This window comes from Tiliqua scincoides, chromosome 9, assembly GCF_035046505.1.
Source record: "Tiliqua scincoides isolate rTilSci1 chromosome 9, rTilSci1.hap2, whole genome shotgun sequence".
In the NCBI taxonomy this organism is placed as follows: Eukaryota; Metazoa; Chordata; class Lepidosauria; order Squamata; family Scincidae; genus Tiliqua; species Tiliqua scincoides.
In genome coordinates this window covers 952,035-977,911 of record NC_089829.1, presented here as the reverse complement: position 1 = coordinate 977,911, position 25,877 = coordinate 952,035, and the positions used below count along the sequence as shown (strand labels likewise).

The 25,877-nt window shown below is 50.7% G+C and overlaps 1 protein-coding gene across 2 annotated transcripts in view; it reads left to right on the top strand.

The window, feature by feature from the left end:
• Nucleotides 1–25,877, top strand: part of PAX7 (paired box 7) — a 119,976-nt gene that overhangs the window by 3,436 nt on the left and 90,663 nt on the right. Inside the window, exons 3-4 of one of the 2 annotated variants that reach the window (XM_066636957.1) lie at nt 368–497; nt 3,710–3,838. In XM_066636957.1, coding sequence (XP_066493054.1) covers nt 368–497; nt 3,710–3,838 — 259 coding nt within the window. Of the gene's footprint in view, nt 1–367; nt 498–3,703; nt 3,839–25,877 lie in introns of both variants that reach the window. The other variant, XM_066636956.1, reaches the window with a different exon arrangement.

Here is a 25,877-nt window from a genome sequence, read left to right as displayed (position 1 = left end):
CGCAGATACTCTCCACCCGTTCCTTACTGAGAAGGAAACCCTAAAGTAGGATTTACTTCCCTGTGAGGATCACTTAGTGAATCCTAAAAGGAAGTAAAACAGTTTCGCTTCCCTGAGGACTGCAGCCCTCACCTGTAATATGACTTCTCTGAATGTGTTGGGGGGGGGGAGCCCCCCATTAAAACCTGGGACACTTCACTGAACAGGGAGCCTGGAATTCTGGCTTCCAAAGCCAAAAGTGTCTGCGACCTTTATGAAGTTTTAATGGGGGGGGGGGGCTTCAATTTAAAAGCGGATTTCTGTTCTCCCCCCTTCCCGTCGCTTCTCCCCTCCCGCCCTGCTCCCCATCACGCCTTGACCCCAAAAGCAGGTTGCTACTCCGGACGTGGAGAAAAAGATCGAAGAGTACAAGCGAGAAAACCCGGGGATGTTTAGCTGGGAGATCCGGGACCGGCTGCTGAAAGACGGCCACTGCGACCGAAGCACCGTCCCCTCAGGTGAGAAGGCAGCTTGGCAAGACGGAGCAGCGAAGGCTGGAGGAGGAGGAAAGTGTGGGGCGTGGGGGGGAGGAACGACCCTATAGAAATCAATCTGGTGAGGGGTTTATCTACAAAAGGGCCAGCTTGACACCAAAAACCGCCCTCCAGGCGAAAGAAGAAGGAAAAATCCTCTTTCTACACACACCAGAAAAATCCCCCCCCCTTTATGGCCATTCCCCGCGTCCCAAAGAAGGCCCCTGAGATTCTCCAAAGCCTGCACAGCCCGAGCCCCACCCAAAGCTTTGCTCTCGAAGCCACTGTCCACTTTCTCATAGCTGGAAGCCTTGGAAAGGGAGGGTGGCCCTGCAGATAGAAAGCTAATGCATCAAGGAAAATAACATAGAATTAGAGACTTCTTGGATGAGGCCAAAGAGGATAATGGAGTCCAGAAACGGAAGCCTAACCCAGGGCATGCAGACAACAGCCCCCTCCCACTATGGTACCCTAGGAATTAGAGGGAGGTTGCCCCTGAACATGGAGGCTCCATAGGGCCAGCATGGTTAGCCTAGAGCACGTCTCATATTGACAGGCAGGAACATTTTGTGTTGGGTGGTACTGGCCCTTCTCTGCTGTGTGTGTGTGAGCAGTGGGTCTGAGCCGGCTGCCCCTTTTCCTGCTGGCTCTGTTCTTACTTAACAGGAGCCTGGCGCATGTAGGTATTGAAAGGAGATTGTTCCTGCTGTAGTCCCGCTAGATCTCAGCCCTGTGCCAGACTGGGATCTGTAGAGATATTTCCCCCTTCGTTTGCAGATCACAAATTTAATAATGACCCTTTCAATAAGGAGGTGGGCAGAAGGAAAGGAAAGCAAAGCCTTCTGCAAAGTAGCACAGTTTATGAGCTGAGCCACACAGAAAGGACTTTTGTCCAAACTGGAGACTCATTCGAATGCAGCCCCTTTGGATTTCAAGGACAGAGCAGAAGGGAAGCCAAAGTGGTGCACTCTTTCTGGGAGTAAATTGCAGTAAATACAATGGGGCTTACTTCTAAGTAAACTTGTAGGCATCCCATGGTCTATGTCCCAATGGAATTTACATGTGTAAATCTATTAATTCAGTGGCTACAGAGAATTTAATCAATAAGCAAAGCTTTCCTCTAGCCTACAGATTATGGGAGAAAAGACAGAGGGGGCTCACAATCTCCTCCCCAGCTGCTCCTAGCTTTAGCTCCACGAGCTTTCTAAGAACAGCTACGGTGGGTGCAAAAGGAAAAGGGCTGCCCCCTGCAATTTAAGTGATACTCATCTTTTTCACCATCATTTTATCTCTCTTCTTGGGAAAAAAGCTTTACCTGCACCCCCACCCAAAAGCTGACAACCTCAAATATTTTCCCCAACAGCAGATGGCATTCAGTGTACTAAGGCTGAAGATTTACAAAAGGCTGCAAGATTTTGAGTGTTGCAGAATTCTTCAGCAGACACAAGCACTGAGTCTCTGTTAAGCACAAAACACACAAAACCTCAATCACTGTTATCTCTCTTCTCTCTCTTCCCCCCCCCCAAAGTGTTTTCAGACTTAGGTATGCTCTATGGGGGAGGGGGCGGAAATCCCTGCAAAAAGAAAAAAAATAGTATAGCAGGGAGATGGACTGGGCCAACTTTCTTCTCATAGGGAGTTTATTTTATGTCTGTCATTATTCCAAACACACATACAAAACACTAGCAATGATTCAATTGATTCTATTACCTCAGGGCTCTACCAAATGCAATATTCCACGAGGCTGGACTATACCACTTTGACTGTAAATGAGGAAGAGCCCATTTGTGAATGTTTCCTTTAAACTTAAAAAAAAAAAAAAAGACAGAGATGCAGCCTGGTTCTACCTCTTCTCCCCATTAACTATTTTTCTATTGATAGGAACAGTGTTCCTTAATGTGTTTTGTTAATATGGCAAAGCATTCAAAACCACTATTTTCTTCCATGTCATCTGAAATGGCATCATTCACTCTTACAAGCAGAAACAATCAAAACTTCCCACAGAAGCAGTATCCATTTAACATAACAAATCCAGGAAGGCTACATGCTGAGACAAGGAGTTTCACAGACTGGGTGCCACCCTGGAGAAGGCCCTCTTGCATGTCACCACCAGCTGCCCTTCTGCCTGCAGTGGGAGACCCCAGAAGGTCCTCTTTTGACCTCAAGGGGCAGGCAGTTTCATACAGCCTGTATGAAAGACTTATGAAAGGGCAGTCTTCTGCACCCAAACTGTTCAAGTCATAACCAGCATATTGAGCTGCACCCAGAAACATACTGTTGGTGAAGCCAGTATGATATGTGCACCACATCCCTACACCCATCAACTGACATTTCCAAATGGTCTTCAAGGGCAGCCCTACATGTGACAGCAGTCCAGACTTGACCCCACTGTAGGGCTCCACCACCTCATTCCCCTTCCCTTCATCGCCTGGAGAATTCTAGGTTAAACTTTCCTGCATTGTGTCTGACTTTAAGTTCTGGGTGCTGTGTAGTATGTATTTTAAGGAGCTGACCAGATGCCAGGAGAGTTGAAAATGAAGCTCATTTCTTAGAATAAGGAAGTCTATACTGTGACCTTAAATACGGTCACCAGCCTAAACCCCTTTGCTTGGAAGTAGGTTTCCTTTCAAAGCAATGAGAAGTATATGGATTTAGGATCAGGTCACAAAGTGTACATTTTATGTGTCTTCCTGTTTGCAGGAGAGCTGCAATCTGTAGAAAGTTAGCTGAGTAGCAGCCCCACTGAAAACAATGAAGGTCAAGCATACATGTTGAAGGTTTTAGGTCCCCTGGATTTCAGTGGGGCTTTACCCCAAATCATTCTCTCTCTCTCTCTCTCTCTCTCTCTCTCTCTCTCTCTCTCTCTCTCTCAAACACACCATAAACACACAACATGGGTGACCAGAGAGAGAGAGAGATTTCAAGGGACACATTGTGTTCTTTCACTGGTGAGGGGAAAATAGTGTGTGATATATAGCCAGTGGGCTTTCTGTGCTTGCACTGAATTCTTCAGGCCAAACATGACAAATAGTTCTGTGTAACTCAAAAGATTACTATGTTTGTTGTATGTTCATGAGGCACAAAATACACTTCTTTTGCAGGAGCCTTTGGCCTAGTTGTGTCTCATTCCCCTTGCCCTTTTTTTTTCCAAACCAGCTTATATTTTCTTCTTCTGTCTTTGACTGTCTGAGGTTTAGTGAGTTCGATTAGCCGGGTGCTCCGAATTAAGTTCGGGAAGAAAGAGGAAGAGGAGGATTGTGAAAAAAAAGAGGAAGACAACGAGAAGAAAGCCAAGCACAGTATTGATGGAATTTTGGGCGACAAAGGTAGGGAGAGATGAAATGATCTGATTCTTTCTCCCCACTTCCTTTCAGACCCCCATGTTGGCTTCTGTCCTACTTTTCCTTGTTGCATGTTGACTGCTATGGCGCTGATACAAACACTAGCAATATGTATGTTGCTTTATAGAGATGAGTACAGAACAAGTCTGCCCCAAAGATGTTACAGAATTAAAATTCAACACAAGGGAGGAAGATGGAGGCAAGGTGGGGAAGGAAATAGGCCTCTGTTCCAAGTCCATCCTTAAGATTAGCTTTAAACTTCCAGACTGAAAAGGGGGTTTGAAGGAGAGGCGTATCTTGCAAGGAAATGTTGAGAAGGGCAAAATTAAAACAAGAGCGGGGCTTCCTTTGCTAGTTTCCAAGATTGTCCTTGAGAAAATTACTCCATACTTTAACAGAACAGCTTGGTCCTTATCAGATTTTGTGTCATGCTCGTGAAAGACTCTCAGAGGTACTTTAAAGAATAAGACTAAGTCCAAAACACACTTACCTGAGACAGGAAGTAAGTCCCACTGAGATCAATGCAGAATTACTTCTGAGTAAATATGCTTTGGATTGCTCTGTTAGATAACTAGGGAAGAGTGTCTGATATTGTCAAGACAGCTTAAGAATAGCACAAAGATTTTCCATTCAGAGGCTGTAGTGTCAGAGTTTTGTGCCCCCCCCAAACCAAAATATATTTTGTGGCCTGCATAGACACATTGGCAGAGTTATCCTGTGTTGCAAGGGGAAAGTCAACAATGCCGAAGGGTCTGAAATGTTACTCAGTCACCCAAGATTTTAAGATCTGAGCAACCATGAACCACAAACTTTCAAATACTCTTAGAAGTCATAGGAACTGGACACTTGACTCATCATCTCTAAGGTTACAGGCCTATCCACACTTACCTAGGAGTAAGCCCCATGGACTATAATGGAACTTACTTCTGAGTAGACATGTACTGGTTTGGGCTCTCAATTCTGCAGCTATTAGTTAATTCTGCACCTTTTTCTGTGCTCCTGAAGAAGTCAGAATCCCATCATCACTGAATCAGGTTGTCCTCTGGCTGCAAACAAAAGACTTTGTCCAGATCCATGTCAACTTCCCATATGTTTCAATCTGAAAAGTGGTCCTGCATTTAAAATCAGGGATTCGTTTTTTAGCAGAATGAACTAATATCCAAAACTGCAAACTTTTGGCATTGCGGAGGGCATTTCTTCAGTTGTGGGGGGAGGGGGGACTGAGCACTGATGATCTATGACAAAAGATAGGAATCTGTTGTTTCTTTGAGGTTGTGAACCTTCTGAAATACTGTCAATGTGAACCTGTCAATGTGGTTTTATTTTCAGTCATTGATGAGTGCTTTAAAAGTGTGTTCAGCCTGCAGGAAGGCTCAGTCAAAAGCTCCTGAACTTTTCCAGGACCGGAAATAATTGTTGTTTTTTATTTCATTCTGATAAAATGTGATATAAGATTTCTGATTGGCCTGACAGGAAAACTTCCGTAAGTTTAGGGCTACAATCCTAGACGCACGAACCTGAGAGTAAGTCCAACTGAAATTAATTGGACTAGCTACTGAGTAGACACGCATGGGATTGTGTCCATCCAAAATGCACTCACTAAGGAGTGCTGGACAGAGTAGAGCTGAATCCTGTGTAAATATGAAATAATTTCCTAGCAAATCCGAAACCAACTCCAAGAAATACTGTGTTATCGGATCTTTTTTTTTTAAGTCCTTAAGTTGGTGGAGGAGGAGGGGAGGTGGAGAATGGACCTCCGGTCTCACTTTCATTTTTCACACAGCCCCAACCTTGAAAATAAAATTGCAGGAGACACAAATTGCCCCCCAGAGGGAAATCTCTCTCTCTCTCTCTCTCTCTCTCTCTCTCTCTCTCTCTTTTCAAAGCTTGATTGATCTTTGAAGACAAATCTCGGGCATTGGGTGTTAATAAAATTAGAGGCCTGGTAGATGAGTGGAGCGGGGAGGGCTGGAAGTGCTAATTTCTTACCTGTCTAACACTGATGGTTTGATTTTTGGGGTGAGTTGGATGACATTGAAACCCCAGTTGAAAGGTGAACGCGGAAGCGTGGACGTGAAAACCAGAGTCACTCTGGATCAGCTTGTCTGGGTTTGTTTTTAATGGACTTGAAGCGAAAGGAGGAGGGAGGCAGGTTTCAAAATGAATTTGTTAAACAGATCACTTTCTCTCTGTCCTCTGCTGTTTTCTAAACGGTTTTGGTCCCCTGAAACCTCATGGACAGTTGACTGATGGGCGACATCAGTTTCAATTATCCGTACCATTCTGAAATATGGGGGGGTGGGGGAGAGAAGCAAAAAAAGGGCTAGGAAAATTGCACCTACTCTGTATTTAAACTCTTTTATATGCTTCCCTACTCTGTATTTAATACTATATATAGTATTTAAACTATTTACACTACATGCATTTAAACTCCTTGTCCTTAAAATACGTTGCTAAGTTTTTCTGTTGTTCTCTTGCACAAGGTGCACTTGTGATACTGCAAAAATAACCCTCCCCCAAAATAACTCTTGTTCCTTTTTCCTGGGGGAGGGGGAACCCCAGAGGAAAGCAGGGATATTGTTGCTGTGTTCTTAATAGCATCCCCAAAAGTTTAAGGAATGTGAAATAATTTATCGACCCCCCCCCCCCCACACACACACACACAAAATTAAGAAACAAAAGCAATGGCGTTTGAGTTTTGTTAGTGTATTTCTTGGAGGGGGTGCGGAAGGAGAATCTTGGTACCCAGTAGCAGAATAGAAAAGTGGCCACGAAGGTCATTTCATGTGCTTCTCCCCCCTCCCTGTATATTTTAACTGTTGTCTTTTGTTGACTTCTTTGATGGGGGAGTTGTGATGAATAGTCATGTTGACGCTGGTGCGCGGAACATTTGAAGGTGTCGAAAAAGAGGACTGGGGTCAGAGATGTGGAGAAGGATTTGTGGAAAAATCTTTTGTGCTGATGAAATTTGCTTTATGTGTCGTCTTTATAAACAGCGGTAAGAAAATACCCAAAATGTTGTGTTGTCTCTTAACGGAATATCCTCCAATCCATGAGCACTTGCTTTGCAATTAGGGATTCACGCGTTACTCACTTTGACCGGGGAGTAAGGCCCCTGGGACTTGCAGTGAGACTTACTTCCGAGCAAGTGCGCCCTTTTCTGTATGGCAGCGCTTCAGTACGCACCGACTTGGGCCCATTGGATTTAGTGGGACATGATTTCCGAGGAAACGCGCCTGGGGTCGTGTTCCGCTTAAACCAATAGGGTCTACTTTTCAGTAAGTAAATAGTACCAGGACATGTTTGGCTTGTTTTCCAATCCCTTTGGAGGGAAACTGAAATCATAAAATACGCCTTCGAGAGGGGGTGCGTTCTGACTCCCCCCCCCAGTGAACTTTTGTCCTCCTTTAAAAATCCGCCCCCCACAATCAGACACGAGTTCGTGGAAGGAACTGCACTTTGCAAAACGGGTTCTGATCATTTCTTGTGGCTGAATCCTGCCTTGAGTGCCTTTATTGAATATATTGTGTCATCTCTGTCGGGAATCGTGCGGGATTTTTCATTCCTGCACCGGGGTCTTCTCGAGACTCGCCTGGCGCCCCAGAAGCGTGAATGGAACGTGCACTGACTGACTGGTCCCCGGTCCTTCTCCGGTCCTCTCCTTTCTTTCGCCGTTCACCTTGGAGATGAACTTCAGTTACAAAAGCTCTCCAAGCCTATTGAAGCTGCCAAGGAGCCCGCGGACCGGCCACAAAAGCCAGCGGATCCCTCCTCCTTGAAAAGGGAGGCGAAGCGGAGTCGCTCCCCTCCCTTTCAGCCTCCCCCCCCCCTTAAAAATGTGGGGAGGAAAAGAGAAGGGCAGAGAAAAGCCCCACTCCAGCCCCGACAGAAAGGCGGAGGAACAAAAAGGGCCGCAGGAGGAGCGAGGAAGCGGCGAGACTCCCTCCGGCGCTCCCGGCCCGCTGAGGGAGAGTTTTGCCGCACTGGCGGAGGGAAGCGGCGGCAGGCCGAGCGCTCTGCCTGCCGGGGATCGGGCTGCGCTCGGTCTGCGCGGCGGCCACCGCCCGCGCCCAGCCTCGCCCCGCCGGGCCCCGACTCCCCTGCCGCCCGGGAGAGGCTCCCGCTTCCCCCTCGAGCGAGGGCTTTCGTCCGGCGGCGGAGGCAGGTCCAAGTCGGCGCGTCCCCCTCGGGCTCCTCCTCGCTCGGCGGGCTCTGCTGGGGGGCTCGGCAAAGCTGCGTCTCCACCCGGGCTTGGGGACGGGGCCGGAGGAGGAGGCGAACGGGGAGCGGGAGGGCAGCCCGGGCGAGCGCGTGCCTTGGAAGCCCTTCGCGGGCAGATCGGGCTGTCAGAGGCTGGCGCGGTGAGGCGGGTTCCTCGGAAGTAAATCCCCGCCCCGTGTTCAATAGTTCCACCAAACCAAATACACGGTACAGGCGCCAGTTCCTCGCCAGTAAATGCGCCTATGTGCGCATTTACTCGCGAGGAAGCGGCGTGCAACAAGGGCCTCTCCGCGGGTAAGCGCGCCCCTTCGATCATTCCTAAGCCAGCTGCGTCTGCCGGGGCTCCGATCCCGACTGAGTTTGCTGGGAAGTCGAGTCGCGCTGACTCGGAGGGAGCTCGCTTCGAGTCCTGAAGCTTCTCGGGCCTGCGCGGTTCGCGTTCTGACCCCTGCTTACTCGGAAGTAAGCTCTCCTGCGCCTGGCGGGCCTCCTTCCTTTGCCTGAGAATCTCTCTGCGGATCTGATCCGCGCATAAATTCAGGAAAGCCAACTAGACGGGAAGGAGAAGGAGAAGGAGGAGGGGGACCTTCTGTTTCGAGGAAGGGAGAGAACTCGTTTGTTCCGAGGCGGCCGCGGATCGACCCTCCGGACGGATCCTCTCCGGCAGCGTTCGCATCCGGTTAAAACGAGGAGCGGAAAAATCCCTTCCCACAATCCATAAATCTTTCCTTCTGGCCTGCCAAAGTTTTAATCGCCCCAATTAGAGCTCCTAATGACTCTGCTCAACTTGTAAAACGTTCTCGAGAGTGTTTGTCTCACCCCTTTCGCTATCCCGCCCCCACTCTTTACAACTGCAGTCTTACGCCTCCGTATTTCTTAGGAAAGCCTATTGAACGAAAGGGGCCTTACTTCCGCGTAAACAGAGGATTTCCCTGCCAGGTTTCCCTCTTGCAGGCTGTCGAATTTACCAGGGAAGTTTGCCTGTGCTTGCAACCAGGTTCACTGTCTCTGTAGCAAAACTCATTGTGTTCTACGCGGGCTTACTCTCCAGTAAGCCTCTCCTTAGGGCTGCGATAGCTTTCAGCGAAATGGACATTAAACAAACACAAAGAAAGAAAGAAAGAAAGAAAGAAAGAAAGAAAGAAAGAAAGAAAGAAAGAAAGAAAGAAAGCGACTCCTGCCAGAGCAGACGTTCAGGCGACCCAGGATTCCTCTTTCGGCCTGCTTGTCTCTGCGTCGGACGGACTGCGGGACCTGAGCGCGTTGACTATCAGCCCAATCCTATGCATGTCCACTCAGAAGTAAGTCCCATTAGAGTCAAAGGGGCTTACTCCCAGGAAAGCGTGGATACGAGCGGGCTGTACTTGAGCACAGCGCAGCCCCGTTGCTTTTGGGGTGCAAGAACGTGTCTCACTCCGCAGACGCTCCGGTCCCGCAGACCGCCCGGGAAACCTGCTGGCGGAGCTCAGGGCTGCCTGCGCGAGTGCTTGAGGCAGCCAGGAAGACCCTCCGAAGTGGACAGTCCTACGCCGGTTTCCCGGATCCGGGGGCCTCGCTCCCAGGCAAGTCTGTGCAGACCAATCCCTCGGGCCTCCGCAGGCAGGCTTGCTGCCAGGAAGCTCGGTGAGGGCCCGACCCACCCGGCACGGCTTCCCGGGAGCAAGTCCTGCTGAGATCAGTGGGCCTTCTTCTTTCCAGGCGGAGAGGCCCCTTCGAGCCACACTTTGCTGGGCACCCGCCACACGGCCCTACTTCCGGCGCATTCTCCCCCGCCTGGGCGGCGCGCAGGGCTGCAGTCCTATCCACACTTACCTGGGAGTAAACCCCATTGGTCGCAATGGGGCTTACTTCCGAGTAGACATGCATAGGCTTGGGCTTACGCGCTAGCTGCGCCGGATCCATGGCGGAGGCTGGTGGGCAGGAGCCCCTCGGCTAAGGGCGGAGGGGAGGGGAGGGAAGGGGGGCCTGGGCCGGCCTCGTCGCAGGGAGCCGCGCGGAGCCTTCACCGGCGCCCGCCCCCGCGCCGCGGAAGAAAAGGCTGCGCGGCGCCGCTCTCGCTCCTCCGCTGGGCTCGGAGCAGCGTTCAGACTGATTAGCGCGTAATGGAAGCGGGCGCGTGAATGGAGCGCCTGCTGGCGGCCTCGGAGCTCGGAGGCATTTCGGAGAATGCGAGACCCCAATCGGCGCCGCGCTCAGGCCGCGCAGATGAAGGCGCCTTTATTCCGCCAGCGCTTTCATCTCTAAACGGCTCGCTCCGCCTGGCCCTCGGCGGCTATTCAGGAGCCTCCCGCTCGGGCGCTGTTCCGCCCCCCCTCTCGGCCCCCCCGCAGGAAAGACCCTCTGCCGCTGAGTGTTTATTGTCACCTTTCGCCGTCCATTTGGAGAGGGGGAGAAGCTGCCCTCTTCCTCAGCACCCCCCCCTCCAGAACCAAAACGGTGTGGGGTGCGGGCCCAAGGAAGTTCAGAACCGGGACCTTCGTGGGGAAGTCGGCAGCTGGAGAGCTCAGCGGAGGGGAACCTCCGTCTCTCTTCCCCTCTTCTCAGAGCGTGCCCCCCCCCCCAGTGGGCAGTGGGAAAAACGAGCAAATTCTACTTAAAGACCTGGGAGGGGGGGTGTTCAGTCTACTCAGGAGAAGGAACGCACAACCCAATCCCATGAGTGTCTACTCCGAAGTAAGTTCCATTAGCGTCAATGGGGTTTAGTCCCAGGAAAGTGTGGATAGGACTGGGCTGCCAGTGGGTCTTACTGGGGAGTAAATATGCACAGTAAGATTGCAATCCTAGACACTCTTCCTGGGGAGTTTGAACCCAATGGGACTTACTTGCGAGTAGACATGCACAAAATAGTACTGTACGTTTTCATGAGGTGTAGCGAGTTTAAGAAGAACCGGATGGCCAGACTGGCCGCCTCCACAGCTGTGAGGAAGTTTGAGTTCTAGGAATTGACGAGGTTTGGGAAAGGAGTGTGTGGAAATGATCGGCCTGGAGTCTTCCCCGTCCGCACAAGGACTTGCTTTCGCCGGAGGAAAGTGACGCTCAAGAGGTTAAAGAATGGACAACAGCGCGTGCCCGCATTTTTAGGGGAATGCGCGTGTAGTGCTGTCTTAGAGCCCAATCCTATGCATGTCTGCTCAGAATTAAGTCCCATTATAGTAAGTGGGGTTTACTCCCAGGAAAGTGCAGATCGGATTGTAGACGGACAGTCCAATCCTATCCACACTTTCCTGGGAGTAAGCCCCATCGACTCAAATGGGCCTGACTTCTGAGTAGGCATGGCTAGGATTGGGCTGCCAGCTGGCTGCATGCCGCAAATGCTGCATCTTGAGTGCAAGACCCACGAGGGGGGCGCGTGTGCGGGTTTTAGACTGATAAATAGTTCTGCATTCCCAAGAGAGGCAAGACCAAAAGGAGCCTCCAGGGCAGCTGACCAGCCGCTTGCATACCTGCTTGTTTTACTCTGGAGTTTGCTGCTGCCCCAGCGACACGTTGACACGCGTGTTCATCGGTGCACACGCATGTTCCGAGGTGTCACTCTATATAAAAGTACTTAGGCCTTTGGGAAAGTTCGTGTGTCTCCGTTAGAGCGACGCTGACGGGCCAAAGTCGTTTGGCGTCTGCCCGCCCTGCGCCTCTCCGCCCGAAGAGCAGCTGCTACATTGACTTGCTCATGAGTAAACCTCCGTCTTCCAGGGTTCTTGCTCCCGAAGTGGGCGAGGCCTCCACTGATGCTAGAGGGCCCGATTCGGCGGGGGGGGGTCTCTCGGGAAAGATCTTGGGGAGCTCCAATCACTGCAGCCTAGGTTTCTTCGGGAGGGGAGGAGCGGAGTGCGACTCGCTCCTCCGGCAGGTCTCCTCGGAAGCAAGCCGCGTGGGCCCGAAAGGGACTTGCTCTCGAGGGTGCGGACTGCACACTCCTTGTTAAGGAGGGAGGCAAAGAACCGGCGGCAACGCCGCTCCCTCGGTCGCTGCCTGGCGCGCAGCGGGCCGGCCGGAGCTCCAGCAGGCGCCAGGCGGAGACGCTGCGCGCGGCGCTTTCGCCACTTCGCTTTCTGACCCCCAAACGGCGACCCTGAACGGGGCAGGGGCCTCCAGCCCCCCCCCCAGACGCTCCCCGAGCTGGCTTCAGGTCCGAGTCCATTTCGCGCGCGGCTCTGTCGCCACTCGACTCGCGAGTAAACCCAAGAGCTTGCGCGGGCGAGGGCTCCATTTTACAGCACCGACCCACCGCTCCAGCAGACCAGATCCGTCTAAGTTTCGAAAAACAAAGTCCTGCTCACGGCCCCCTCCTCGGTCTCAACCTAACCCCATCTTTGTGTCTCTGGGGAAATCCCACCGCCTTCAGTGGGACTTAGGTTGCAATCCTGTACGCATTTTCCAGGGAGTAAGTCCCCGTGGACACAATGAGACTTACTTCTAAGTAGACGTGCATAGGACTGGGCTGCTACTAGGGTTAGGCAGTGACAAGGGAATCACTTGGGCTGAAAGCGCTCCCTTTACTCCCGAGTAAACCTATTCTGGCGCTCGACCTTTGAATCCGATGCCGGTCAGATCCGAGCAACAAGCAAGTACTCAGATTGTGAATATAGCCCACGTTTTTTTTTAAAGCCAGGAGGTGAGAGAGAGAGAGAGACTGAGACTGAGTGATGCTTCAACTCTGGAAGCCTTAAAAAAGAAGCCAAAACTTGGATTCAGGTTCCCGGGCAGGACAGGTGTGAGGACAGGAAGGAAAGGCGAAGAGAGAGGCAACTGCAGGGCGGCGCGTGTGGGGTCCTCCCCAGGGAGGGTGTGAATGAATGGGCTTCCCCGCGTCCTGCGGGAGAGAAAATACTCAGGCGTTGGGGCTTTTAATTCTTTCGATAGTGGTGGGGTGTGTGTGTGTGTGTGTGTGTGTGTGTGAGAGAGAGAGAGAGAGAGAGAGAGAGAGAGAGAGCCTGTAAGGTACAGGGAGAAAAGAGGCCTCCTGGCGTCTGTGGGTGCGTCCTTTCTGGGCCAACTCGCTTCCGAGGCGCTACGCGCCGCTTCTCGCCCCAGCGGGGCTTCCGAAGCGGCTGCTGCCACAGCGATGTTAGTTGCGCACCCGAAGCAGGAGTGACTGGGGAATCCAGACGGAGGCCGGTCCGCGCCGCCTTCCCCTGGAAAAGGAGGTGCCGCAGGTCGAAGGGGAGCGGTAGGGCGGAGGGACGCGGACTGTCCATTGCCCGCCCCTCAGCAGCGCAGCCCGCGCTCCAGGGCCTCCCCCTCGTGTGTCCACACACACAGCTTTGGGGTCGCCACGACTGTCCCCCGGAGTTAGCCCCACTGAGCACAGCGGCGCTTCCCAGCAAATGCGTGGACGGTTGCGTTGCACGTATGTCGCTGCAGTACACACGTGCACGGTGCCATTGGGACAAGCATGGCAGCCTTACAGGTTATTGCGCTATGAAACTGACTTTGTCACACACACACACACACACACACACACACACACACACACACCCCATTTTAGGAAAGGGGACTTCAAGGAAGCAGTTTAATGAGGGGAGGGGCGGGGACCCCCTTCCCGTTCCCCTGCATTCAGCTCCGCTGGCGCGTCCTTGGACACATTCAGGGGCCAGACGGCGTGGGGGCGTCTTCCTCGCCGCCCCCTCCGCAGCCTTCAGAGGAGACCAGGCGGAAGGGCGTCCTCCGCCGTCCCCTCCAGGGACACGTGGTCGAAGCGGGGGATTACGCGGGGTTAGCCGTCGAAGCGGGCCGCGAGCAGGCGGGCTTGCGCTGGGGGGGCGGGGCCCGGTGCGGGGCCGAGGGTGGACGGGCAGGGCAGGGGGCGGCAGGGGGAGAGGGGCAGGGGGCGGCTCCGCTCTCCGGGGCAGGCGAGCACTCCAAGGAGCGGGTCTCCCTGGCGAAGGGCTTTCGGGCGAGGGAGCGACGGAGCGCCGATCTGCGGGCGTCGCGAGCGCGCCTCCTTCCCAAAGCGCTGCGAGGAGGGGAGCGCAGGCGGGTAGGGGGTCGCGGCCCGCTGGTGCGCCCTCCCTCTCTCAGGAGGCGCTTGGGACGGGGGCGCGGGAGGGGCGGTGTCGCGGGAGGGCCGCTCCCAGGGAGGCAGGGCAGGGTAGGGCAGGGGCCCAGCAAGGCAACCCCGTTCCAAGAAGCCCGACTCGAGCGGCCTGCCAAGCCCGCCCCGCTCCCAGGCCCCGGGTCGTGGCCACGAAGGGCCACGGCTGGCTCCGCTTGTCTCTGGGGCCAACGAGGAAGGGCAGCTGCAGCAGAGGAAGGGGAATCTTCCCCCACTGCACGTCGAAGCGGTGACTTGCGAGCGCGAACAGGGCCTTGGTCTGCAGAGCGTTCCCCGGGGAGTGTGCGCTTCCCACGAAGGGGCCGCAAGAGGCACCAACTGCAGCAGGGCTGCTCCAAGACGACCCTCTTTCCCCAGAGGGTGAGGGGCGCAGCCAGCAAGTGGGCTTTCACTCCATGACTGGGCGAGAGGCACTTCTCAAGTGGCGCCCCTCTTTTATTCAGAGGGGGGGAGTGACTGGCCCTCCCCGTTGGCCCAGCAGTGTCTTTCCCGGGGCTCTCTGCTGGTGATCTTCTGCATCCTGTTCGACGGGGAGCCCTGCGGGACTGGGAGCCAGTCGTCCTTTGACTTGCTCTGTAAACCGCTTTGTGAACTTCTGGTAGAAAAGCGGTGTATAAATACTGATGATAATAATTAATAATATTTGGAGGCTAAGGGGGCGGAAATGCTTGTCCCAGAGACTGCTCACAGCTTCCAGTGGCATCTCTGCAACGCCGTCCAGAAAGCAGGTCTGCCGTGTGTCTGGAAGTGACCAGGTGTCTTGGCTAAAAAGACGTGGATGCCGGAGGGCCCGGATTCAATTTGATGTTGATGTTTTATTTATTAATTTGACAGAAATGGGAGGCTCTGTGTTTTTTCCAATTAGGGGACCCCAAGAGGCTTGCAAAAAAAACAATTAAAACAACGAACATAAATCACACAATAAAAACCAGAGCAGCAGCAAGAGAACTTTCAAGGAAAGCAGAAAGAATCCAACCTGAGGAAGTTTTGCAAGGAAGACTAGGAAAAGCCTTCTGCAACAGCCACATCTTTAATCTCCAGCAAGAGGCCAGGGAGTAGGGTGGGGCCATCACCAAAAATACCCTTGTGCATCACTGCCAGCCTAACCTCTAGTAGGCCAATCTTTCCCTCTGACCAAGTCTAGAGGGAAAGATTGGCTTTCTAACATTGTACCTAAAGGGAAAAAACAGAAAACCGAGCTATCAACAAGAGAGTTGGCTCATGGAGTAAAGAGTTATTCAGAAATTTTTTTAAAAAATGGTTCAGCTTTAAACATGCCTCTCTTCAGGACACTTTCCTTAGAATTTGTGAGATTTCATTCAAAGAGAGCTAATTCTTGAGTGGGCTGCTTAGAGAGCTTTCATTTTTCATAAGTTGAATGGGATGAGTGAAAGGAAAGTTCTAGAAAATAAAAAGCAAGCAAGAGTTCTGTGACACATCTGGATCAGACCTTAAGGCAGTACAAGACGCTGTTAATCTAGAAACAAAAAAGGTGGCACACAGGTGTAAATCTGTAACTTGAAGCAATCTAGAAACTACACACCACTGCAAGTAGTAGATCTCAGTGCATCCCGAAGAGAGGGAAATTGGTTTTCAAGGATCTATGCTTAGAACTGTGGCCTGTGGCACAAATGGCCTGTTCTTTAAAGACTAATCAGAATTGGAAACCAAGCTGCCTCCCCTCTAGAATGCATTCAGAACTCAGCCTACCTTTCTAGTACATGGATCTTAGCAATTGGAAGGAGGTTGTACAGAGTGCTTGTGTAGAGATGTGGGTGATGGTTACAAGAGGGAATGTCCACAGGCCTGGAGGCAGCTCTTACCTTTTTCTGGGGGTTGCTTGTGTTACATTTTTGGTTGAACAGGTGGGGTTCGTTGATCCTTCTAAGAATCTGTTATCTTGGGCCACTTGATGGCCACACTTCTAGGGCTACCTTTCCCCAATTGTGTGTCAGATGGGGCCCTCACTGCCACATCCTGGATGCAGATCCAGACTCACTGGGACATCTAGATCACAAAGTTCTACATCCTTTGATGCACATTAACTCAAACGTCAAAACCCTGCAGGAGTGGTTGGGGGGGGGGGCTTTGCTTGATTAAAACACACACTCTGGATCTCGCCTTGCAGTGATTCCAAGTAGCTTGGCTGTGTTTGAAACCTACAGATGTGGTTCAGCCTCTCCCGGTGTGCAAGAGGGTCTCTCTCTCTGGATCCTTGTGCGAAAATGTACAGCAGAAAGACGGACGTGGTGCCTCTTTTTCTTTTCCAGTGGTGTGGTTAAGGGAATTATATTTACCCACTTTCCTGCAATAAGCTTGGTTCTGAATAAGAGAGTAAGAGAGACTTTGGGAAAGATGAGACGAAGGAACACTTCAAACGAATCCATCATCTCTGGAGTTGGTGGAAGGGGAGATTTAGAGACAGTGTTGGGGGGGGAGTTATTTAGATATTAAAAACCATATTTTCCTGGAGGCGTCAGGAGTTGCCTCCATTCGCACTTTTTTCTCCCAGCTATTTGGCTGGGTGAAATACCGGAGACCCAAATGTTGAGAAGAGATAACGCTTGCAAACCTCGCCGTGGTCCTGTTACTGCATCAGAGCGTTAAACCCGGATTAACCTCCCCTTTCTCTTCCCCCTCCCTCCCCATTCTCCTTCAACTCCCTCTCTTCTCCCCTTCAAGCTTTTCCAAAAAAAAAAAAAAAAATTAAAAAAAAAATTCAGTGGAATTTACATGGAAGGATTTTAAAGCATACACAATTCTTAGCCTTTAAGCCGAAAGATACTTACTTGAGCGTTAGGGTAAAACCTGGGGGGGGGGGGAGAGAAATGGGAAAGAACTGTTTCCTTCCAAGATGGCTTTTGTTTCCTAATAACAGAATCAGCAAACTGCAACACACACACACACACACACACACACACACACACACACCACTTAAAGCTTAATATAACCTCATCCATATCTCAGGCATCTTTGAAGTAACCAAAAGGCCATGCTGGAATTAATAACTTGACAAGTGTGCAAAACTTGCACTTATATTATCTCAGTCATCTGCACAGCACTCCATTATTAATGGACACTATCTACCCTTTATGCAGACTAAGGTGGTAAACTGAGGTACAAAAATTCTGGACGACTCCACTTCAGCGCCTAGGCATATAGTCATCCTCCTGAATTCTCCTCCATGGGAAAACAAAACCAACAAATCAAGGAGCTAGATCAGAGCTAACCCTTTCCTCCAGTGTGCTCATTTTCTGCTGGCAGAATTTCTTTTGCTTAGGAGAAAATGCTAAATGATGACTTCTCCACCTGCAGTCTGAAGCAGACCAGTTCAGGATTTTGCTACCTCACTCTGTGTAATGGGTAGGTTGAGTCACTGTGCTCCCTCATGTTAGTTTCTTCTCAAGAATATAGCTTGTCTAAAACCAATGAGGGAGATGCTCTTTACACTCTCACATAATACCAGAACCAGGGGACATCCACTAAAATTGAGTGTTGGGCGGGTTAGGACAGACAAAAGAAAATATTTCTTTACTCAGCGCGTGGTCAGTCTGTGGAACTCCTTGCCACAGGATGTGGTGCTGGCGTCTAGCCTAGACGCCTTTAAAAGGGGATTGGACGAGTTTCTGGAGGAAAAATCCATTATGGGGTACAAGCCATGATGTGTATGCACAACCTCCTGATTTTAGGAATGGGTTAAGTCAGAATGCCAGATGTAGGGGAGAGCACCAGGACGAGGTCTCTTGTTATCTGGTGTGCTCCCTGGGGCATTTGGTGGGCCGCTGTGAGATACAGGAAGCTGGACTAGATGGGCCTATGGCCTGATCCAGTGGGGCTGTTCTTATGTTCTTATGTTCTTAATGAGTCAAAATTTGAAGTGGGAATTTAGGACCCAATCCTATCCAAATTTCCAGCGCCGCAATGCATCGCTGAGGTGAGGGAATAAATGTTCCCATACCTTGAGGAGGCTTATGTGACTCTCTCCCCACCACAGGATGCACTGCATCCCACATTGGTACAGCTACACCAGCAATGGAAAATTGGATAGGATTGGGCCCTTAGCTGCTTCATAGCACCTGCTCACTGCTCTCCTCTTCACCTCCAGTGTAATGAAAATGACCACTTCCATCCATATGGTAATTTCTGTAGTAATATAAGAAAAATGCAGTTCTCTGCCCCAAGGTGCTTACAGTCTGCAGCCTATTGATGCTGCAAAGGTTGGATAAAAATCAGGCACCTGTGTTAATCCCCTGCAAGTCAAATTCACGGGGATGGTAAACCAACTCTCTTATTAGTGCCAACCAACCAGTAAGGGATGCCAGCTTGTTAAGCAACACAAGACGCCTTTTCTGTTTGATGTTTCAAGGGAAAAAAATTAAGCACCTGACTGACTGAATTAAAGCAAGTGCACTCACGATTATCTTGTTTTGTTGTCTTTCCACTGCTTGTACCCCAGCCATGACAGGGGTGGTCAAACTTGCTTCACAGAAGAGCCACATATGATAAACTTTAGATATCTGAACACTGCAATGTTTAAGAATTTGAATTCTTAAATATATTTACTCACCGTGAACATTCAGCTTGTGTTTTGATCCAGTGCACTCTCCGTTTATACTTGATAAATAATTGAAAAAAAGCTTGAAAATTTCTTATTTACCTTTTATATTAAGTGTGATGCCAAAAGGAACGCAACTCCTGCAAAAGTAGCTCGCGTCTTTCTGAGAGCCACACGTGAGGTGTCCAAGAGCCGCAGGCAGCTGGAGAGCTGCGGTTTAGGGCACGATGTGCTTTACACAACCTCGGCTCCAGGTCCAGAGGTCCTGGGACACCCTCCCGATCAGCGGGGCAGACCGTTCTGGGGGAGAATCTACTACCACCAGAGGATGGTCTGAGTCAGTGGCGTAGCTAGAGGGCTTGCAAAGCAGCACTGGGTTCTGCAGGCGCGCCTTGCAAGCACCCGCTCCCCTTTGGAGCCATTCTGGTGGGGGGGGGGGGTCAGCAAAACGGAGTACTGCTTGGCAGCCCCTCTAGGTCCACCTCCTCCTCCTGCAGAGGGCAGATGCGCCTCCCCCTCCCACAGCTCTTCGCAGGTGCCTGGCAAGGGCGTTTGGTGGGTGGGGAGGCAGGTGAGGCGGAGCCGGAGTCCTTCGAAAAGCACCCACAACCCACGCAGAGTGTGGAGGATGCAAAGTGCAGAGCGTGGGCTGTGGATGTTTGGGCTCCTCCCACTACGGCGGCGCTTTTCGAAGGACTCCACAGGGGAGGCTCTGCCTCACCTGCCCTCCCGCCCGTTACCCGGCAGGCCTCTCAGGCTCCCACAGAGGTGGGCTCCCCGCTCGCCCTCTGCCTGCTGCCCTCTCAGGCCTCGGCAGGAGGAGGAGAGACTGCCCCCTGCCTCCCCCCATCGAGGACCCCTCCCCGCCCCCTCGCCCGCAGGCGCTGAGGCCGTGAGGGACGCCTGGTCGGGCCTCCCCGGGGCGGTTCCCGGGCAGGGCTGAGCCTGTGCACGTCTACTCAAAAGTAAGTCCCATTACAGTCAATGGGGCTTACTCCCAGGAAAGTGTGGAAAGGCTTGCAGCCTGTCTGGGAGTCTTTCCACGGGACATGTTTAGAAATGGTGGTTTAGGAGCCCAATCCTATGCATGTCTACTCAGAGGTAAGCCCCGCTCAAGCCAGTGGGTCTTACCCAGGAAAGTGGATCGAACGGTAGCCTGGGTCAGTTGCCCTGAATGCTGCTTGTGTGTGTCCTGCAAAACTCCCCTGTGTTCTCCAGGGGAGCTGCATCCGCTTGGGTCTCGGTCTCAGGCCCAGTCCTAACCAACTTGCCAGCACCAACGCAGCTGCAGTGCAGCCCTGAGGAAGGGGCATAAATGATCCCTCACCTAGAGGGGCCTTTGTGACGGCCTTTGGCAGGGCTGCATCATGCCGGAAACTCGGGCAGGATCGGGCCCTCAGTCACTGGATGTGGCTGCAGGGAGAGCAGACCTCCTCCGCCTGGAAGCTGCCAGCCCAGTAGGCCAGTGCAGGCAGTGCTGCTGCAGGAGGCAGGTGAGGGTGGGCCTTGGGCAGTGGTGGGGCAGCTATGGAGCTGCAGGGCAGACCCCTGGGAGAGAGAGTTGGCCAGGAGAGGGGCAGCTGGATCAGAACAAACACAGCTGCGCAGGGGGGTTCTCTCTCTTTGTGTGTGGGGGTGGATTGAGCGGAGGAGAGGAGAGAGAGGAGGTGAGGGACAGTGCAGTCGGAATGGAGAAGCTTAGCCAGCTTTGATCCTTGGGTGCTTTCCCTTATCTGAAACATTGGTGGTGACACAGCTACAAAGCGAGTTCATCACATTACCCACAGCTTGGCCTGCTTGCAGGAATCGGCATCTATTAATTAGCAGCCAGGCTCCTGTCTTCTGGGACTGGTGTGCCAGATCTGAGCTGGGCCTCTGGCTGTTGCGGATAACTCTGGGCTTCCATGTGTTGTGCGTGGGGTGGGGACTGAGTGTCTTGCCCCTCCCCATGCAGTCCTGAGAGCAGGTCTGGCCAGGGGCCAGACCCCCAGAGCAGGGCCTGCAACCCCCCCCCCATACCTGTGCTGAGGTGGCACCTGGTCAAGCCTCTGCAGCAGCTGGTCAATCAGGCCCAGATAGGCAGGATCACTGGGAAGGGCCAGTTGGAATGTCCATTCCTGGCTGCAAGGGCATTTTCTGTGTGGGAGAGTCATTTGGGGGGAAACCAGAGACATGGGGGGGGGGGAAATCTGAACTCATCACTGAGAATCATTCATTCAAAACTGTTGTGCACCAGACCCTCAAAGAAATGTGTGTCCATTGTCTCAGCTACTCTTATGGTTATCCTGTAGATAGAACAGTGATTCCCCAACGGGTCAGGACCCGCTGGTGGGCCAGGACCTGATTTTTGGTGGGTCGCCAAAGGGTGATGAAAATATCAGATAACTAATTGCCTCAATTTTAGGGGCTATTCAAAAATCAGAAACTTTAGCGGCTAATTATCCTGCAAAGAGTTCAGCTACTGCAATTTGCAAGTTTGCTGCTAATTGCCCTGTAAGGAGCTGAGCTCCTGAAGTTTGCAAGCAGGTGTAAATATAGGGAGATGAATGTTCGAGGGTTATTTTTTTCTGGTTATTATAACTTAGAAATAAAGTATGGTTTCTTTCTAGATCTCATTTTTTTAAAGTCTGCTAAACCTGGGTGGGTCCTAATAGAGTGCTGTTTAAAATAGTGGTTCCTGGTGCTAAAGGGTTTGGGATCCACTGCTGTAGAATAAATCAGGACTATACTCTTGGCATTTGTGTTTGTATTGCAGGGTGTCTGGACCCCTTAGCCTATTACTGTTAGAGGTTTTCAGGGGACATGAGATGGCGAAGTTGAGGGCCAATGGGTTTCATCCAGGACTCCCTACCTTTCCCTCATTATCTGAGCATTGAGTATCACCCCCCACGTTGCACCAGCATGAATACGGGACTGATGAGCAGAGAGTGGCTTTCCTCAGACCATCTAGTTCAGGGGTGTCAAACTCGCTGCAAATGACAGAAGAGGAAAACACGCAAATCTGAGAGCCCGAGGGCCGGATAAACAGCTTCCGCGGGCCGCATCCAGCCCCCTGGCCTTATGTTTGACACCCCTGATCTAGTTTGTTCATGGCAGAGGCAAGATTTGATTGGGGGACTGCTGGACTGAACTATTAGTTTGGTCTTCGAGATACAGCTAAACCAAACACACATCTATGTGTGGGTACATCTCATCAAGGACTGTAGTTCAAGGACCGAGCAGATTTGTATGCAGCAGATCCCAGGTTCAGTCCCTGTCACAGGGTTTATTTTGAGTCCCCAAACTTACTTGATATATCAAGGTCTATGTCTGATGTATCATAAGACTGTTTTCTATGAGACTGTTTTTTTCTCTTCATCTTGAAGTTGGATGGAGAGTAGGATGCTTTTGAGCATGCACAGAAGGCAGCTTCTTGCACCACAAGAGAAACCATCAAAATCTAGGGCTTTTGAAGCAGTGATAGCAAACTGATGACAAAGCTCCTGTACTCTTACTAACATTTCCTCGTGTTGGATGTGAGGCCTTCTCTACATGCTGGTAGAAAGGATAGTTCATGCTCTTACTCATATGGGACCTCCCTGTGTGGGGTAGAAAGGTTTGAGTTCTCGCATGCACCCGACAGTCACACTTTGTAGCCAGGTTTTCATTGGATCCAGACCTTAGCACCAAATCTCCTGTGGACATGGTGGGCTTAGGGCTCTGTGGTGGTGTGTGGGAAGCCCTTTGTATGTGGCTAGAGCCCTTGCTTCAGTGTTAGATATGCCTTCCAAGGTTACACTGAGATCGGATTGTAGGGCTAAACCCTGATGGGCAATGGTGAGAGCTCTTTGGTTGGGCAACCAAAACAGCACAAAAAAATGGAAAACTGGAACACCCAGTTCTGTCATTGAAATTTCCAGTGCAAATCTGGATATTGAACTGGAGCTCCGTATCTGAGCAATATAGGGCCCAACCCTATCCAACTTTCTAGCACTGATGCAGTCGCAATACAACAAATGTTCCCTTACCTTGAGGAGGCCTCCATGACTGCCTTTCCATTGCACAATGTAGCATGCACCCTGTTGGCACGACTGCATCAAGAGCTGGATGGGACTGGGTCCTTAGACTTTTTAGGCTCTCTTAATTCATTTTGTTTGGGATAAAATCTCATGTCTTTAGAGAAAACCAAGTTATTATTTGCAGTCAAAACATGAAATCATCTCAATAGTCTCATGGCAAATATTGAGAAATGGTGTTGGGGACAAGGCCTTTCAGTTCCTCTTGTTTTCACCAAGGCTGGGGCACTGCAATGTGAAGTGCATCAAAAATTGTCTTGAATGTTAATTCTCTTGCCTGTAGATGGATCTCCTGGTTTTTCATTCTTTTATTGTAAAACGGCATGTTTTCTTTGTTTGTTATAATATCTCATTGACATTGGCCATCTTGAGAATTCCGGTGTCATCACAGAGAAGAAGGGAATAAATAAGAAACAGGATGACGCATTTAATGGACGCTTGGTTTGGAACCAGTCTGCAGTGGAAGGGGTGACAAATGTGCTTCATTTGGCCATGTTCTTCTCTAACCTTTTCCAATTTAGATGTCCAGAGGAGGTTAGGAGAGCATCAGGTTAGAGAGAGGTGCAAGCAAACCATTTTCAGATGTAACTTCTTTAAGTTCCTCAGTTCTTACCCCTAGGCTGGGTGCCTTTTAAAAAACAGAGAGGAAATCTTTGTCAATTCGCCTCCCTTCTTCCCCCACCCCTTGTTTCTAAAATTGGAAAGAAGCACTCTGCTTGACCCTTAAAATAGAAGACGGAGGACCTAGCTGTGTTCAGGGGCTCCCTTTCGAGGTTTGTCAAGCCTTTGAGCATTCACTGCGGCCTTTGTCCAAAGACCCTAAAGTTCGCAGATCAAAGTGACCTGGCAGAGACTTCTTGAAAAAAAGGATGGGAGGGAGGAGGGGTCTAGAAACCAATGTTATGAAGCTCTGGGATTCTGAAGTCTGCATCCTTTTGAAGGGCATTTCCAAGCCAGAGGGCTGGGATTTCTTTCATTTTCTTCTAGAAATGTTTCCAGGTTGGCAACTGGTAGTTCTTCAACATAGCCATCATGTTTGACTTCTAATAGGGTGAGGGGAGATAATCCTGTGAGCCTCTCACTCAAAGAAAGTCTGTTTCCCTTTTTGAACTGTTGTCTTCCTGGCTGCTCTGTCAAAGGTTAATATATTCTCCTGGGGATGTTTTTGGGGAAGGGGAGGCGTGCAAGGGTGCATTCAGACATGATGCTGAGAAATGCCTGGGATGCTTTTGCTGTGCTTTGTGGAGGCCTGCGTGAATGCGGAAGGAAATTGTGGACTTTTAGGACTGTGCTGAGCATTCTTTTAGAGGCAACTTTTGCCAGGTTTGGCAGGTTGGGGGAGCCACCAAATCTGGGATTCAGCAGGCAGGGCATACTACATAACATAATGGCATACTATTGAAGAGGGGAATAATCTGACACCAGCACGTGAAGCCCCTCAGCAAAGGGATGGGAACAAGGGGAAAAATAGGAGGAGGGGGAGGGAATATTCTAATTCAGTGGTTCCCAAACTTTCAGCATTGGGACCCACTTTTTAGAATGAGAATCTGTCAGGACCCACCAGACGTGACGTCATTACCAGAAGTGACATCATCAAGCAGGAAAATTTGTTAACAATCCTAGGTTGCAGTCCTACCCAAACTTTCCTATGAGTAAATTCCACTGGCTGTCATTGTTAAAAGCACATATATAGTAGCCTGCTAAAAGTACAGAGCCGTAACAATTCCCCAAATGCAGTCACATACTATGGTAGCATCAAGTCTAATATATTATAAATAAAACACATTGAAATGAATGGGGACCCACCTGAAATTGGCTTGCAACTCCCCCCCCCCCCCAGGAGTCCCGACTCACAGTTTGAGAAACACTGTCCTAAATTTTGAGGAGGCTTCCCCGCTGCAATGTTTTTGTTTTCAAATTTGTTCTCAAAGAATAAAGTTAGACCCTGTTATACTCCAGCAGCCATATCACTCCACAGTTTCAGCCTCCTGGCCTTCCAATGGAAGGCAATGGAGATGCGTGCCAGAAGTACACACTCAGTTCGGAGTGCGTAGGGGATCGGGGAAGCAGCAGAAGAGACCCTCTAAAACCCAAGGCCTGGGAGCCTTTTAGAAGTTCTTCCAAACCACAAGTCTCAGGGAAAACCCAGGGTCTGACCCCCCCTCCCTTTTTCATAGTTTCATAGCACCATGAAATTGTGGCATTTTCAGGAGGTGGGGGGCAAGAATCACATGTAAGAACAGTTCCGAGAGCCTACTGCAGAACTAAACTGTGTTTGTTATGGGGTAGGTTCCTTATCAACTCTTTCCTCTCCTGCTTCTTCTTTCCTTTGATGCCACTATGTGTGTCTGTGGCCACTAGTTTTAGAAGTTTGGAAAAGAAATTGGATAAATCATGGAGTGGCAGTTAGTGGCTTTGAGTCCACCAGGCTGTGGAGCCTCCTTGCTCAGAGACAGTATACCACCTGGCTTCCCAAAGGCGTTTGATGGATCACTGTTGCAAAGAGGATGCTGAACTTGAGACCTACTGGACAGTAACTCTTCTAATGCCCTCCCTTTGTTACTTGCTGTCCCAGCATCAGTGAGCCATCAGAATATTCATATAATCTCAAACACCCTAGATGGACTCATAAAATAGATGGACTCACCTGACCCTCAGTACTTCTCAATCAATATTGTCAACATTAACTGGGAGTACATAGGTCTCCAGGTTCTCTCTCAGGCAGAGAGGAATATTTCCCAGCCCTACCTGGAGGTGCTGCAGGGACTGAACCCAGGGCCTTCTGCTTGCAGAGAATATGCTGTACCACTGAGTGAGGGGCCCTCCTTTGAATCTGGCTTCTTTAGAGCCAGACTGTTAGTGGGTCATCAAATGAAAGGCAATCATTTTGACCAATTTTTTGGCCTCTTCCTACAGAACAACCCATTCCCCAAGGAATCTCTCTTCTTCTTGCTGAAACTTCATCAGAAACTTCTGAATTCAAGAGCATTTCCTTTGGATGCTCAAGGCTGCCAAATCATAACATCAAACACCCACATTTCAGCCGTTTGTGTGTGTGTGTGTGTGTGTGTGTGTGTGTGTGTTTTAATTGAAATTGTGAACTTTCAGCACCCTACCTTGTTGCTGTCAATTTTATTTCCC